Source organism: Girardinichthys multiradiatus, chromosome 2 (assembly GCF_021462225.1).
Source record: "Girardinichthys multiradiatus isolate DD_20200921_A chromosome 2, DD_fGirMul_XY1, whole genome shotgun sequence".
In the NCBI taxonomy this organism is placed as follows: Eukaryota; Metazoa; Chordata; class Actinopteri; order Cyprinodontiformes; family Goodeidae; genus Girardinichthys; species Girardinichthys multiradiatus.
The window spans coordinates 7,602,936-7,620,273 of NC_061795.1; the positions used below are offsets into that span (position 1 = coordinate 7,602,936).

Consider the following 17,338-nt stretch of genomic DNA (forward strand, 5'->3'; position numbering starts at 1 on the left):
TCACAGTATCTGGACACACACACTTCTTTCTTCAGTCAATGAGTGGGATGTTGGTCTTGTCAAGGATGTGGAGCACACTATACACCTGTCTAACCCAAGACCTTTTTGCCTAAGATCAAGACGACTTGCTCCTGCAGACATAGTGGATGTGAGAAAGCATCGACAAGAATTACTGTGTGCTGGCATCATCAAGGAAGCACGCGATGCAAACAGCGCGATTAGCACGAATAGAGCGAAGAGAGAGCGAAGCAAAACATTCAATGGACGTGAAGTGAATTTCGCTGGAGTTGAAAAATATGAAGTTTTCTGTGGATGTCAAGGATTCTCTCCCAGAGTCGGAGTGGGAGCCTGAACACCATTGTCTGCTAGGGGCCCTAGTTTAAATAGATTCCAACAACAGTTAGCTAAGACTCCTGAAATTAAGTTAAAGGGTGCGTTCCGAACGAATGCAAATGATTTGACAGAAGCGAGTGATTTTCATGTTTATCTTATGTAAAGAGCGACACAAAGTGGTGCAAGAGCGTCTCGAAGCATGCGATGCGAACAGTGTGATTGGCTCAAATAGGGCGAAGTGAGAGTGACGCAAAACCCGCAGCGGACGCAAAGTGAATTTCGCTGGAGTTAAAAAACATGAGCTTTAATGTCAATTCACGTTGCAAATCAGTCAAAGAAGAAAGAAGGTATAACAATATCTACAATGTGTATATTTTACAAATACAAAAATGACAGAAATATTCATGTACACATAGGATGAAGGAAGGTTTGCTCTTAAGAGGTTTGTGGGTGGTTTTGATAAAAGCCCTTGAAATTTAGTCTTGAAAAGGACTGTTCAATAAGGCATGCATGACGTTGTGAAGCACACATGTGGCCTTTACACACAACTTTCTATTGAGCTGAGATTTTTTCACTCACTGAAAACAGATGGACAGGCATTCTGCAGTGGGGATATAACACCTGTAGTTGGTGTCCCCGAGGCTGCTTCATCCTCCAACACAGGACAGCACGTCCTCAAACTGGGTCCTAGATAGATGGAAGTACCACTAAAAGTGACCGTCATCCAACGCTGCTCCGGGAGTAGGTGGTGATACTCTCAAAACTGGTTCCATCTCTGGAGAATCTGGTGAACCCAGGGACGTCGACGCCGGTGCCGTTGTTCAGCTTTCAATAAGTAAAGCACTGTCACTCGTTTTTATATTGAGTTGAAACCGGTAAGCAGCATATAGAAGCTCTTCCTATTTGATGGTGCAGTGAAGCGAGTGGAGTGTTGTTGCCCACTGGCCATGTGAATTGCTGGGGAAATGTCAGGTGAGCGACAGCATGCAAATGAGGCGAAAAATCTGCTGGAATCTCGGTCAGTCTGAACCATAAGAGAACTGGTAAACCAGTAGTATGATTAACTTATGATGAGCTGGGAAAATCTAAAAATCAGCCAATTACAATCATTCATAGAGGGTTTTTGATTACTTTTGATTACAAAATTGATATGTATAGTAGACTTGAAGGTTATCCTACTTCCCTGGTTTAGTTATTGGTTGTCTGTTGAGCGTACCAGACATTTAGAGGGGGAGGGTGTAGCCAGGACAATGAAATGAGATTGTTTTAGTCTTAATTAAGTCTACAAAGCAGAATTTTACAAGAGTTAAAAAGGGTGTAATTTCACTTATTGCTATGTTAAGAATGGCAAAAAGGGGAATTGCTTAAAGGTATTGAATCTTTTATTGATTGATGACACATGTGAGAGCTGTAGTTGTAGTGGTGAAGGGGGTGTGTGTGGATTAGAGGAGATTCGTTTGGGCTGCGGAAGAGTGATCAGGTGGGAAAGCTTGTCTCTGTGGGCTGCTTCATGTTTTGTCAGTTATATAAATAACAGTGAGTTGATGTCCATGAGTGAGTAGTGTAGAATGTTGATGTTTCTGCTAGAAGTTTCTGGACTCGCTTCGCTTTGTTCGCACTAATCGGGCCGTTTGCATCGCATCCTTTGTGTCCCTTTGCTCCCGAACACGTCTTTAAGTAGGGTTAACATGTAAATCTATCGCACCTGTCACGTCATTCGTGATCGGTTGGAACACACCATTAGACTTACCTTCAGGAGTTTTAGCTAACTGGCGTTGTGATTTAGCTAACTGGCGTTTAAGTTACGGCCCCTAGCAGACGGTGGTGTTTGGGGTCACTCTCCAATCCTGGGATAGAATCCTGGACACGTAATCTGGACCAGACTCCACTGCAAGGCTTCCATCTGGAGTCCTCTCAGAGTCCCTTTCCATTTTAGGCTCAATCACATCCTCTATTGAGGTTTCCTCTTTAATATCACCCTCCTCCAAAGAGATTTTATCATTGTCATCCTCTGGATCAGTGATGACAAACTCTTGTGGTTTCCTTCAAGATGTAAGAATTTACATTATGCCTTCTTGAATTCACTCTCTGGTGTATTGAGGGTCATAGTACTCATACCCAGAGGACGACTGTATCTTCAGCCACTTGAGGCTCAGGCACAACGGTAGGTTGCTTTGCTTTGCAGACTTAATTAAAGTTCTTGTTCATGTATGAGACTGGCAATCTTACATGTTGTCCAATGGGCAGAATGTGGTCTCTGTGGACCGTCTTAATTTTCCCACTTCCACCTTCTTTTTTCAGTTGGGAAACTGGAAGATTTTGCATTTTTCTAAAACTTGGTTGGGTATTCGGCTCCATCTTGTTTCCGACAAAAAAGCGATAAATTGTTTATCCAAAAAACACTATTTATTTTACATAGAGAAAGTAAAACAAAAGAAAACAAAGAACTCAATTATATTTTTTAACAATTCTTTTACCGTCCCGGTTAAAACTGCTCCTCTCCTTCCTTTATATGTATTTAGAATTTGTATTTTATATGTTCTTTTGAAGTGGCTTATGTTTTTACTTTGTTTTAATTCTGTTAGACTCTTCCATAATTTAACTCCTGTTATTGAAATGCACATACTTTATAAAGTAATTCTAACACAGGCCTACTTGCAGTCTAGTTTCACAGCCGAACATGAGGGAATAAGTTGAAAAGCCCTTAGCATCACATTTTGTGCCGTTATAAGCATGGACTAGGTAAGGCACATGCTGACTCCACTGCCTCTTCTTAACTACTCCCAGAGTACCCAACATAGAGTGTAACGGGTGATTGAACCTCTGAAGGTTGTGGGTCTCCTTGTGGATGATATGGGGTAGTGCGGGACTTCCTTATTCCCATTATCTTGGATATGTCGGGGGAGGACTGTGGGTCGGACCAAAGCGCAGACAAGAGCTCGGTAGCCGCATCATAGTACTTCCTTGTTTATTCAAAAAAAATCCAAAACGTAACAAAAACACTGCAGGGATGAATCATAGGTACAGTCCAAAACTTACATGAACTCTGCAGGTCACTTAAGGCAAAAACGTAGCAAAAACGTAGCATAGTCTCCAAACGAAGCATAGACAAAGCATAGACATGGTAGGGAACGGGGTAGTAACAGAACGAACCAGCGAGGAACTAAGCAAACAGAGCAACTAGTATACACAGAGCACAGAGAGGGGAACAAAAGGCAGGTAATCAAAGAAACAGGGAACAGGTGTGACATGGACGCAGGGAGACAGAGGGAGCAGGTGAACCTAATAAGACTAAGACATGAGGAAAGGGACTGATTAACAAAACAGTGAAACAGACCTAAACGAAAACTACAGACCAAGATAAAACAGAATCAAGAATAAACATGAACTAAAGGAAACTGAGAACTGGAGGTAGCACAACAACCTAAGATCTAAGGACTAGCAAAAGAAACCATAAAGTCCAAAAATGTCACTCCATGAAAATACCCCCCCTTCAAGGTCGGATTCCAGACGACCACTTGGAGACCAAAACAATAGTTCAAAACAACCCGACCAGGGCGGGCGGAGGGGGCCCCGGAAGGAGGGCAAGAGTCCAAAACACAAACCACCGAAACAGGGTGGGCGGAGGGGGGCCTTGGGAGGAGGGACAGAGTCCAAAACAAAAATAACTCCCAATAAACAAAACAACAAAACCAAAGTCCATAATCTCCAGGGGAGCCTAACAAAATCCAGGAGGCCGATGATCCGGGGGCCGGCAGTGACGAAGCAGCCATCGAAGTGGTTGATTATCCGGGGGCCGGCAGTGACGAAGCAGCCATCGAAGTGGTTGATGATCCGGGGGCCGGCAGTGACGAAGCAGCCATCGAAGTGGTTGATGATCCGGGGGCCGGCAGTGACGAAGCAGCCATCGAAGTGGTTGATGATCCGGGGGCCGGCAGTGACGAAGCAGCCATCGAAGTGGTTGATGATCCGGGGGCCGGCAGTGACGAAGCAGCCATCGAAGTGGTTGATGATCCGGGGGCCGGCAGTGACGAAGCAGCCATCGAAGTGGTTGATGATCCGGGGGCCGGCAGTGACGAAGCAGCCAGTGAAGTGGTTGATGATCCAGAGGCCGGCGGCGACGCCAGCGATTAAGGAGCCGATGTCTCGGAGGTCTGCAGCGATTAAGGAGCCGATGTCTCAGAGGTCTGCGGCGATTAAGGAGTCGATGTCTTGGAGGTCTGCGGCGAGGATGCAGGCTGCCTGGAGTCCGACAGCGGAGATGCCAGGCAAACCCACGAAGCGAGGAGTCAGGCAGTGTATGACGTGGTGAGATCCTCAGAGACTTGGCCCTGGCGTCCAACTTGGACCCAGGCAGAAACCCTGAAGACTTGGCCCTGGCGTCCAACTTGGACCCAGGCAGATACCCTGAAGACTTGGCCCTGGCGTCCAACTTGGACCCAGGCAGAAACCCTGAAGACTTAGCCCTGGCGTCCGGTTCGGAGTCAGGCAAAGAGTCAGGCAAAGAGTCAATCAAAATCAAAAAGTCAGTCCGTATCTCCAGTAACACCCCCCAGAGGAAACTGAGCAGGTGCTCAGGACCAGGTCTTGGAGACAGCCCATTCATGGGCTCCACCGAAGCATGGTGTGGGAATGGAGGCAGCCCGCCCACGGGCTCCTCCGTGTCATGACGAGGCTCTGTAGACCCGGCGGCGGCCGGTTGAGGCTCTGTAGATCCGGTGGCGGCCGGCTGAGGCTCTGTAGATTCGGCGACGGACGGCTGAGTCTCTGTAGATCCGGCGGCGGCCGGCTGAGGCTCTGTAGGCTTAGCTGCATGCTGTGAGTCCAGAGGCATGGCTGCCATAACGGCCACAAGAAGAGGATCGAAGGGACCTCCAGCGGAGAGTGGAGCTGGAGCATCTAGCCATCCCTCTGCATGAAACTCATCTAGTAAGATAGTGTGCACGTCAACCAGATCCTGAGGATTGATAGTCAAGTGAGGAACACACTCTAGGCAACGTGACTTCATAAGTTCCTTTTTGATCTCCTGAACCCATGGCGGAGCAGGAGGCCGTACCGACGACCGGAGACCAGCAGAGGGCATGACGAGCTCAGGTGCTGCTACTGCTTTTGCTACTGCTGCGGACGTGGCAAGCTCAGGCGCTGCTGTTGCTGCAGCTGTGGACGTCACAAGTTCAGGCGTCGCTGCTGCTGCGGACGTGACGAGCTCAGGCGTTGCTGCAGCTGTGGACGTGACGAGCTCAGGCATTGCTGCAGCTGCGGACGTGACGAGCTCAGGCGTTGCTGCTGCTGCGGACGTGACGAACTCAGGCGTTGCTGCTGCTGCAGCTGCTGCTGTGGACGTGAAGAGCTCAGGCGCTACTGTTGCTGCAGCAGTGGACATGACAAGCTCAGGCGTTGCTGCTGCTGCGGACTGCTTGCGGCGCCGGCGACATCTCCGACGAGATGGGGCAGGCTCCGAACTGGGAGAGTGCGCTGCAGGCAACTCTGGCTCCAAAAACGAGGAGGAAAAGTAGACTTGAGCTAGAGACTTACTCCGGGGATGAGGAGAGGGTCTGTGACGCAGCGGACCGGTACCCGGAAGAGGCCTAGCCAGTCTTGTGCCCCAAAACGGTGACCGCTGCTCTCTCTCCTCCTGATCCTGACGTGCGCTCTTCTCCGTGGCACGTCGGAAGTACTCAAACAAAGTAATCCTCTCATTGTCTGCTTGGTCCATCTGTTGGCTGGTTCGTAATGTCGGGGGCGGACTGTGGGTCGGACCAAAGCGCAGACAAGAGCTCGGTAGCCGCATCATAGTACTTCCTTGTTTATTCAAAAATAATCCAAAACGTAACAAAAACACTGCAGGGATGAATCATAAGTACAGTCCAAAACTTACATGAACTCTGCAGGTCACTTAAGGCAAAAACGTAGCAAAAATGTAGCATAGTTTCCAAACGAAGCATAGACAAAGCATAGACATGGTAGGGAACGGGGTAGTAACAGAACGAACCAGCGAGGAACTAAGCAAACAGAGCAACTAATATACACAGAGCACAGAGAGGGGAACAAAAGGCAGGTAATCAAAGCAACAGGGAACAGGTGTGACATGGATGCAGGGAGACAGAGGGAGCAGGTGAACCTAATAAGACTAAGACATGAGGAAAGGGACTGATTAACAAAACAGTGAAACTGACCTAAACGAAAACTACTGACCAAGATAAAACAGAATCAAGAATAAACATGAACTAAAGGAAACTGAGAACTGGAGGTAGCACAACAACCTAAGATCTAAGGACTAGCAAAAGAAACCATAAAGTCCAAAAATGTCACTCCATGACAGGATAAGCCTTTAATCAAACAACTTTCAAAATCGCACCCTTGATCAGAATGAATGCTATCACGCAGACCATAGTGAAGAAAATATTTGTCCACTAAGATCCTAGCCCCTGTCTTAGCGGCTTGGTTCTTGGTGGGGAATGCCTGAGCATAACGTGTGAAATGGTCAGTGACCACTAATACATTTCTCATGCCTCGGGAATCTGCCTATATGGAGAGAAAATCGATGCACACCAAATCTATAACACCACTACTTGAAATTTGGTAAAGCGGGACAGCCTTCTGGACAGGAGACTTGCGTATGACAGATTCGTCTTTTATGTGTGGCTCAAAATCTTGTGAGATTCTTTCAAACGGGAAGAAGCCAAGTGGGCAAATGAACCCTGTCTTCTCCTTGTCCTCCTCTGCCATGGCAATCTGATAGTAGCCACTATGCAGTTGCAGTCAGGGAGTCAAACAGGGAGTCCAGTGCAGGGGGTTGTATACCAGTCACACACTGTCCTTATCGCTCCACTTTTTTTGCGAACTATGACTCAGCGAGACATAGGGACCAAGGGTATCCTTGAAGATGCCAGCACACAGTAATTCTTGTAGATGCTTTCTCACATCCACTGCATGAGCAAGTCGCCATGATCTTTGACAAAAAGGTCTGGGGTTAGACAGGCGGATAGTGCGCTCCACATCCTTGGCAAGGCCAATATCCCACTCATGGACTGAAAAATCATGGGAAGGCTTAGACAGCTTTTGGGGAACTGCAAAAGTTGATCTGATTGCTGTCCAACTTGGAGAATTCAGACTATTGAGGGGGCATAGCGAGGACACTTTCGTTGTGATAGATGGCCCACAACTGTCCCCACAGGAATGATGGTTTCTTTGGTGGACTGATTATAGACTAGGATCCTCAAGTTTTTGACTTGCACTGCATTGGCGGGAACCACCATTGGCTGTAGTAGCACATCACCTGGCAGGGGGGCTAATGAAGAAAAGTTCTTCACGAGGATTCCTTTGTCAACCTTTTGCTTGAAGTCAACTTTACAGGACACTTCCAGGTCTATTCCAGGAGGCAGAAGTAAAGGACTTGGACCTTTCCATATCACACTGCCTACCTCATCATCATTTGAGGCTAGGGACACTGAACCACTAAACTGGGGGTTTTGTTCTCTATCCAATTGAATACCAAGGGGTTTGGTGATATCCAAGCCCTTTCTTCTGCATTGCTTTACCAGGTTGCGTACATGGCTGGTGTTATATTTAATAACAGGATCTGTTCTGTATTTGGACTTGGGCAAATCAGAGATAGCACAGTTACTGTGTGGCTAATACCAGTAATTTCAGCAGGACACTGGAAATCAACCACTACATAGCCACAATAGAGGTAGCTATCATCTGTTGGATGTGTTTATTGACTTAGCGTCCACCACTGTTACTGTGGTCGGTTTTGCCAAGTTTTACTAGCTAACATCTTTCTGTGCCACCTGCTGTTGTAGTCTTTTGACTTGCTTCTTTAATGCAGCAAGTTCCGTGTCACCCCTATGTTCACTTGATGGCACCATTGACGCTGATAGAGCATGGTAATTTTTTCTTTGACCTCTTGGGGGCTTATCATGCATGAAGCTAACTTGAGCTCTTTGACCTCTGCTTGGAGTCGGTTTAACGCTACTTGGCTGGCACCTGCTGATGGCTTTGCCTGAATTGGATTAACAGAGGTATTTAGCTTTCTTCTTGAAGCCTTATATTCTTTATCCCTACGGATTTCGCTTTGAAGCTGTAGGATCTTGTGTCCCCTTTCTTTCTCGTAACTGTAACTGGATTAGAGTTAGATCTGAATCAATGGCGACTCTCAGAATTTGTTTCACTGGGATTTTGTCTTTCTAGTCAGCCATAAATCCACCTCTCTGTACAACTTTAGACAGAGCTCTTTCCAGGCATCGTAAGAAATCGGACAGCTTTTCTGTGGGCTGTTGCTGCATTAAGTGGAAAGAAAAGTAGAGGTCATCTCCAGACTTAGCACTTCCAAGTGTACTCTCTAGGGGTTCAAGGTACTTGGTGGGGTTTGCTTCCGGGTCAGTACCTCTAACTGACTATGCTATTTCCAGAGTAGGCCACTTTAAGCTTTCCATTTTTCTGCACCTTTTCTCCCTTTCCCTATATTTACTCTCTTCCACAATGAGCCATGCCTGCTCTAGCCAGGGGTCAAATGGCTCCTCACTGGATGGGACTGGCAGGTTCCCTGAGAAGAGGCGCAACCCCCGGTAACAACCTTCCGACTGTGGCTTACAAGTTTCTTCCAAGACGTCACCAACAGCTTGCAAGATAGACTCAGTGGATTTAACTTTGGGAGTAGCTTCTTTCATGGTCTTTCCCTCAGTGTTAAGCAAAATTTTCAACTTGACACTAAAATCCCTTGAATCTGGAACCCCTTTCAAAGTGATTATTGGCCAGCCTTTTCCACTGAAACACTTCAGGTGGTACATAGTCAGTGCACTCTTATTTGCATTCACACAGAATTATTGTGGGAGGAGTGAAACATTCGGCCTCGGACACAGACTGGGCCTGAACATTTTTAGGTCTCCAAGGTTTCCTCAATTTGTCTCCAGATATTTCATGCACTGTATGAGCTTAAATTTGTCAACTGACTGAGAACGGGTCCATCACTTCAGAAAATGAGGGTAATTCCTGAACTGAGGAACAACACAAAAAATAAATATTTTTTAATGGCCATCTCTTGCACTCTCTTTGCACTTAACCATTCCCAAGTGTGATTGATGGATTTTGACAAGCTTTTCTTTTCTCAACTGTTATGGGACAATGATGTTTGTTCCCTTTAACATTGGTCCAGATGTGTAGGTTATCTTATCCCTGGAAGTCCAGTCAGTCATTTTCTACACCACTTCTTCCATAGTGGGTCGCAGGGAAGCTGGTGCCTATCTCCAGCAGTCTATGAGCGGGAGGCAGGGTACACAATGGACAGGTCGCCAGTCCATCGCGGCGCAACACACAAACAACCATGCACACACTCATTCACACACCTAAGGTGCGCACACCTAAGGACAATTTAGAGTGACCAGTTAACCTAACAGGCAGGTCTTTGGACTGTGGGAGGAAGCTAGAGTACCTGGTGAGAACCCATGCATGCACGGGGAGAACATGCAAACTCCATGCAGAAAGAACCCCGGCAGAGAGTCGAACCCAGGACCTTCTTGCTGCAAGGCAAGAGTACTACCAACTGTGCCACTGTGCAGCCATGCCTGGAAGTCCAGTGGGGCTGAATTTCTTTTGGAACTACACATTGTTCATCTGGCTATCCTCTTTGTGCTATTTCTTTCAGTAGCTGCAGTTCCATATCTGCTGTGGCTTGTCTGAACATGTTCCTCTTTTCCATGAGTAGCTGAGGTGTAACCATGGTGTAAACCCTAACCCTAACCCTTGGTGTTGTTGTTTGGAAATGTCCTTATAACCCTTCCCAGATTGATGTAGAGGAACAGTTGCTTCTCTAAGGTCATTGCTGATGCCCTTCTTCTTTAGCATTGAGTTAACTAACATCTTCACACTAGAAAGAAGCAAACTGCCAAGACTCTTGCGTTTGCAGAAGTGGTCACATGTGCTGATAAGCCTTTAAATTTGCAACACTTGGCCACCTAAACATTACATGTAGTAAAAGAATAGCATGGTGTACATACTTTTTCAAGCTCAACTATTATATTCTGGTTTTGTTTTTGTTTAATAAGTAATGAGAGTCTGGAATCCATTTTGTGCTTTTTGAATCATTGTAGAACCTGGTAACAACCAGATGGTTTAATATTCTGAAGCGTAAAACCCTTAAATTGAGGAAAGGTGTATTTTATTATTTCTGTGATTCTACATTGGTATCTTCCTACAAAAAAACGACTTTCTGATCTCTGTATTATATCTTGTCTGTGACTCTGACAGACGAATCCTGGATGCAGCAAAACGCAACAACTTAACAGGACACTTTCTGTGGGTGGGCTCTGACAGCTGGGGCTCTAAGATTTCTCCAGTGGTCCAGCAGGAGCAGGTGGCTGAAGGAGCTATCACCATCCTCCCAAAGAGGACGTCTGTGGATGGTGAGACAGGAAACCAATCAGCACAGGAACAGACTTTACTGAGGCTGTGACTGAAATAATGTTTTGTCTCTTTGGGCAGCTTTTGATCGTTACTTCAAGAGCCGATCTTTGTCCAACAACCGGAGGAATGTGTGGTTTGCTGAGTTCTGGGAGGAAAACTTTGGCTGTAAGCTGGGGATGCATGGCAAGAAACCTGGCAGCCCAAAGAAGTGTACAGGTAGGACACAGGTCAACTAGTTCATCGTTTTCCTTTTTTCTTTAAACATTTAACCTTCTACTTCCTTTTGTCCTTCAATCGCCCACATTTCCAACCATACTTTCTGTGTAATTGAAGACACACAGACTCTTGTAATCTTACACCTAGAGAAAAAAGCTCCTACTGTCTCAAGGAACATAAACATGACAGTGTTAAACACCAAATTTACTGTACAGTCTTTCAGCTGTAAGGTTTTATGTGTCAATATAAATAAAAAGATCATGTGACCCACACTGTGTATTGGAAGCGAACAACTTTAGATCTAGAAAAAATTAGAATAATTCAAAGCAGATAAATGTGAAAGAAAATACTGAAAGTAATTCCAACTTTTTTTAAATCTAAATCTAAATTGTAACTAGGGTTGTAAGCAACAGCCAGGTTCTGCTTGTCATGGGGTCTTATGCTAATGATCAGGAAGAATGAGAACCTCTGTTAATAAACCACCTTTAGAAGGTGTGTCAAACTCCAGTCATCCACGGGCTCCTGGTCCAACATACCTGAATCCCCCAGCTGAATTAGCTCCTCAGACTGAATCAAATTCTACAGGCTCCCGTTAATGATCTAATTATTTGATTTCGTGCTATGAGCTCAAGTATACCTAGGAAAATCCACTTTTAGGATTTCCCAGCTGTGCTTTTTTTCCCCTCAATGGCAAGTTTCTTTCTGGAGGAAGAGTATGCACTTGATCACTCGAGTCAACACACTTCTCCAGTGTGTCTTTTCAGCGGCCATGGCTCTCTACAATTCGTTATGAATAATTTCACCTAGTTGTTAAGCGGGACCCCAATTCTTTTCTACATCAGATAAACATTTATGTGATGACCACTGATTTCATGGTGCTTCAAGGATTTTGGAAGACACTGCCAGATATTATAACCCACCACAAGCCATGTGTCAGCAACTCTAGCTTCACCAAAAAGCTTACTTGCAAAACAATAGACTCTGTAGTACGTTTGGAGTACAGTAACCAATGTCGTTCCACTTTCTCTCCATTGAACGAAAATGGTATGCTCTGGAAAAACACCTTTTCCTCTTATCTAATCTTGCATGTGGTTTATCAGAACATTTCTGTGGGCCATTCTCAACCATGTACTGCCTCAATGAGTCCCCCATTTTGTGTGGTGAAGGCAAATCAGATGAATCTTCTGACTAAGACCTTGCTCCACCCCTCTCCTCTACACCTCTCTGTTTCTCTCCCTCTTCATCATTTGGATCTATCTGTTCCTCTCCCTCATCTGCACCTCTCTGTTCCACATTCTCCTCTTTAATGATTGACTTGCCATGTCTGTCTGCACTAATTTTCCCAAAATGACAGCGAATCTGTGGTCAGCAGAAATTAAAACCATACTGGGCATCTAGATTTTGTGGCCTCACCTGATGTCATCACTGGTCTCCTCTATAGCAGATGCCATCACTGACCTAATGTCTGTTTCCTTCACACCTTGCCCGTGTTCTTCTCCGCTCAGTCATATGGTCAAACAAGCATTATTTAATAGCTTTAAATAAATTACACATTTTGCTAATGCAGTTTATCAATATAAATACTATTTAAAAATGAATCACTTGGTATTATGTGGTTGTTCCTGCACTTCCACCTAATATTAGACCAACCCTTGACCTGTCTGTCCTGATTCTTTTTCTTCTCTTCTTTCTCTCCATCCTCACAGCTGAATGACATGAACTATATGTTAAGGAGGTTTCAAAAATACTGCAGTCAAACCACACATAAAAGCATGACAGCCAAGCCAGCTCAAAACCTTTTATTTTGTGGTAACTGGACCTTAGCTGCGTGTCAGGGGCAGGGCATAAAACACTTGGGCTATTTTGTGTACTTGTATCTTCGCCATATGTACCAGGAGTAGAAGAGTTAGCCCTGCTGCTGCTCACAGAAGAGAAAATGCTGACATCAAAACAAAATTCAGCGCTTTTAAAAACCACAGATATCTTTGCCTGCTTTCCAGGTTTTTATCAGCATCCTGTTGGGAGCGTGTGTTCACCTGAGTGTGAGTGCACGTAACTAACCTGGTCAGCGTTGGTGACACAGAGTATGAGGAGTGTGTTTCTGTCCAGCTTTTGTCAAGTTTAGCCATAGAAAGTAGAGTAGCGACAACGCAGGGACAGAAATCACTCATAATGTAATTCATTAAAATGCATGACATGAAGAACCACAGTGGTAAAGACCTGGTGTGGCTGACATCACTACTGACTGGAGGTTTCTTAAAGCAGCTTTCCTCATTGCGACACATGTTCATTCATGTTTAACCACCAACATATAATAACAGCAATACTGTAAGAACCAGGTACCCATAGCACCACTACCCGTTTGCTAAGAAACTTTGCTGAAAACAACAGCTAGACTAAAACTTTAAACCCCAAAGAACCAGAGAGAGTGTTTTGTCACAGCTGTTCAGCATCTTGGCACAATAATGAACATAACTAGTTGTTTTTAAATGTTAGCCAATACAAGAAAGTATCTACCAGTGTTTATTCAAATATGAGAAATATGTTCCATTCAGATAGATAAGATATGTTGAATCAATGAAGGTAAAACAGAATCCTGTCCATTGACACAGAAATCAGGCTTTGTTACTTCGGGACTGTAAGATTCGGTTTCTGTATAAACATCAAATAATAAAATCTATTATTAGTGTTAGATAATAATAATAATAAACTTTATTTATATAGCACTTTTCTAAAACAAAGTTAGAAAGCTTCACATAGATAAAATACATACTATTCATAAATACAATAAATATACAGTACATGCAATAAATTACAAAGCAGTATAAAAAGCAGACGTAAAAAGAATAAGACCGATCTCAGTGAATAAAAGCTGATTTATACAAATATGTCATAAGGAGAGTTTTAAGAGAGGACATGGAGGAAGCCAGTCTAATATCAAGTGGGAGCATCTCAGAAAGAAGAGCCCTTGCCATGAACACCCTACTGTGCATCCCTGGCTCTAGGAAGAGAAAACAACAGTTGGTTTGATGAGCTTAGAGTTCTAGAAGGGTCGTAAGGAGTGAGAAGCTCAAAAAGATACACAGGGTCAAGACCGTTCAAAGATATAACAACAAACAATAAGATTTTAAAGTTAATTCAACAAAAGAGCAACAAAAGACTTTCAGTAATCAAAATGGCAAGACACAAAGGCATGAATGAAATTATGTATATCAGAGGAAGAGATGAAAGATCTGATTTTGGCAATATTCCCAGTTTGGAAAATGGGGTTAATCTGTGGAGTTTTCTTGCCATGTGTTGTATCAGGATGTTTCACTGTTAGCTCCACACAGAACCAATGGGACCTCTCACATTTTCTCCTTTGGAAACATGATCAATCAAAGGGAGGATTTTTTTTAGAAAAAACACCTTTACACCAGTCTTGTGTTGTCCATCTCTGCACCTTATGCAGAAATCCAGTGTGTCCTTGGTGTTTTTCTTTGCCCTTTTTGACTAAGGATCATATCCAAAGGTCTTCGCCTAAGTGTGTTTGCAGATTCACTTACATCCACCTGCTGCACTGAGGGTAACATGTTTCTGTATCACCCATCAGTAGGAGATGACTCTAGACACTAAACCAGGGGTTCCCAGTTAAAATAGCAGGAGGTCCACTCCCTCCCTCATCCAAACACTTTAGACACTTTAGAGACAAAAATATTTTCTTTCATCTTTATTTAACATTTATTTATTAACAGTAGAGTTTTTTAAAACTACTGATCAATTATTCATATACCCGTGAAATTATATGCTGAACAGAAAAGAGCAATCCAATTTAAGTATCAATAATAAACCCACTTTGAATGACACAATCGAGCTGGGTGTGTGCAACTTGATATAATTCTGCTCTCCTTGTTGTGCTTCTGACAGGCAGGGCAATTTGCTTCACCTTTTCCTTAAGTTGTTGTCCTTCTTTTCCATCTTAAAGTGTTTCTGCCACAGCTTCCAGGCACTCTTTGACCATTTCCCAGTCAGTGAAAGCCTTTTTGTGTTTTCCCAAAATCCACTGTACTCAGAGTGAACACTCATATGCCCACTGTTGTGCTGTAAGAGATGTATGTTTCTGTCTATTCATCTATAAATGTGTGATTTTCGTAGTCCACGTTACATATTTTTGATGAAGCCATCATCTTTTACTCACTCATCTGTGCACCACCAAGTCATTGTACTATCAGTAAGCGTGAGCTCCCAAGCTAGTAACTTAGCAACCCGCTTTAAAGGACCCGCATAGCTTCTTCTTTGTCGTTTTCTGGCGGTTGGCATACAACGATGTGGCGCATCACTTCCACCAGCTGGCTTGGAGTTTGGACCAGAATGTCGCTGACCTACATAGCTGTCCGTCGCGCCTGTTCTAAAGTAAGACACAGCAGATGGCAGGAATAAAATGTTTATATATACATAGTTAATGAGAAAATGCTTTGTGATTAGGGTAGCAGCTGCAGTGCTGACTGAAGCAGGTCATTGCCTGACTTGCATCACGTGCAGCCTGGGGCCAGATGCTCCACAGGGCTATACCATTATAACACAAGATGTGTGTTAATATGAGAACATAGAACAGTTACACACTGTTGGACAACATGCAGTAATATATACATGTTTAAAATCAGGTTGGGTCCGAATCCAGACCCTGGTCTGCTAATACGTGACCTCTGCACTAAACTGTTTAGACTGATTAACAGGTATGAAGCAAGATTTGGCACCATGAGATATTGCCATATCAAAACACTACATTAATTCTAAAGTGAGATGTGTCTCAGAAAATGCTGTCCAGTTGAGATCAGCAGGACCTTCTTTGGTGAAATAACTCTTAGATATAATTATGAGCACCACATATGACCATTACTTCAAATTTGTTTTATCTGTCTGAGACTCTTATTTTAAAGTAAGAGAACAAGTACTTCTTGCATTGCCCTGTTCTGTGGACTCAAGTGAAGTTTTGATTATGGGTTCCAGAATAGTTTTTCCCTGGACCTTCGTACCTGTCCAGGTCATTTATTTTGCATGCTTCCACTATGGAATCCAGACAGGTCAATTTACTGTCATTCTTTCACTAGGCACTGAGGGTGTTCTCCTTCTGCAGGGGTATCCATGCAATCTGGGGACACATATCTGCATCAATGGCTACAGTAGGGTTCAGGAAGCGTGGACCCTGCTCACCTCTGAAGTAATGTTCATGCTCAGATCTTAGTCTGGTGAAGATGGGGTTAACATCCATGTGGGTGTTGAGCTCAGTGTCTGGGAAATAAATCTCCAGCTGTTTGGACATCAATTGTGCATGTCTTTTGGGACAGACAGTAGATAGCGCCAGTTGTGTCTTTTTATAAGACACGAGATAAGAGACAGCAAGGAGGTATACAAGAAGAAGCAAGAGAGCAAGCTCCAGCAAAACAATATCAGAGATGTGTGATCAGGGATGAAGAAGATCACAGGTTTCAAGCAGAAGGATGATCAGACCAATGGAGGTCTGGACAGAGCCAATGAACTGAACACATTGATTAAGATGTTCAGTTCAGAAACAAACTCAGCATCCTCCTCTCCTGCTCACAGCCAAACAGACCTCCCACCCTTCTTTGACCCACAGCATCTCTGTCACATCTCAAATGTTTTATCTTCCATGTCAGCCATGTACCCTTCTGCTTCTACATGCTTGCCTTCAACCAAATCAGAAGATGGTGGTGCTCCCTTTGCCTTCCCCTTCCACTTGTGTGTCTCAAGAAGTCAGGTGAAGATGCAACTGGAGAGACTGAATCGGAATAAGGCTGCAGGTCCAGATGGTGTCAGTGCTAGAGTCCTGAAGGGCTGTGCAAAGCAGTTCTGTGGGATTCTGCAGCACCTTTTCAATCTTAGCCTGGCCCAGAAGAAGGTTCCAGTGTTGTGGAAGACCTCCTGTCTTGTTCCGGTACTAAAGAAATCTCACCCATCGGTCCTAAATGACTATAGACCTGTTGCCCTGATATCCCACATCATGAAGGTCCTAGTGAGACTCCTGTTGGCCCACCTGAGTAAGCAAACGATAAACTATCAGGACCCCCTTAATTTTGCTCAATGCTGTGGAGTTGGAGTTGAAGATGCCATTATACACCTGCTTCAACAAACCCACTGTCATCTGGACAAAGCCAGAAGCACTGTGAGGATCATTTTATTTTATTTCTCCAGTGCATTTAATACAATCCAACCTTATTTGCTTTGTCAGAAACTCCAGAAGACTCGGGTGGAGGCCTCAACAATCTCCTAGATTAAAGACTACCTGACAAAGAGACGACAGTTTGTGAGACTGAAGGGTTGTGTGTCTAACCAGGTAGTCAGCAGCACAGGAGAACCACAGGGGACTGTACTCTCACCATCTCAC

General features: G+C 44.4%; 1 protein-coding gene across 4 annotated transcripts in view; it reads left to right on the forward strand.

Annotated features, from left to right (window-relative positions):
- Positions 1 to 17,338, forward strand: part of grm8b (glutamate receptor, metabotropic 8b) — a 348,353-nt gene that overhangs the window by 204,846 nt on the left and 126,169 nt on the right. For all 4 annotated transcript variants that reach the window (XM_047348689.1, XM_047348680.1, XM_047348696.1 and 1 more), the window contains 2 exons: positions 10,582 to 10,736; positions 10,816 to 10,953. In XM_047348689.1, the coding sequence (XP_047204645.1) occupies positions 10,582 to 10,736; positions 10,816 to 10,953 (293 nt within the window). The remainder of the gene's footprint in view (positions 1 to 10,581; positions 10,737 to 10,815; positions 10,954 to 17,338) is intronic.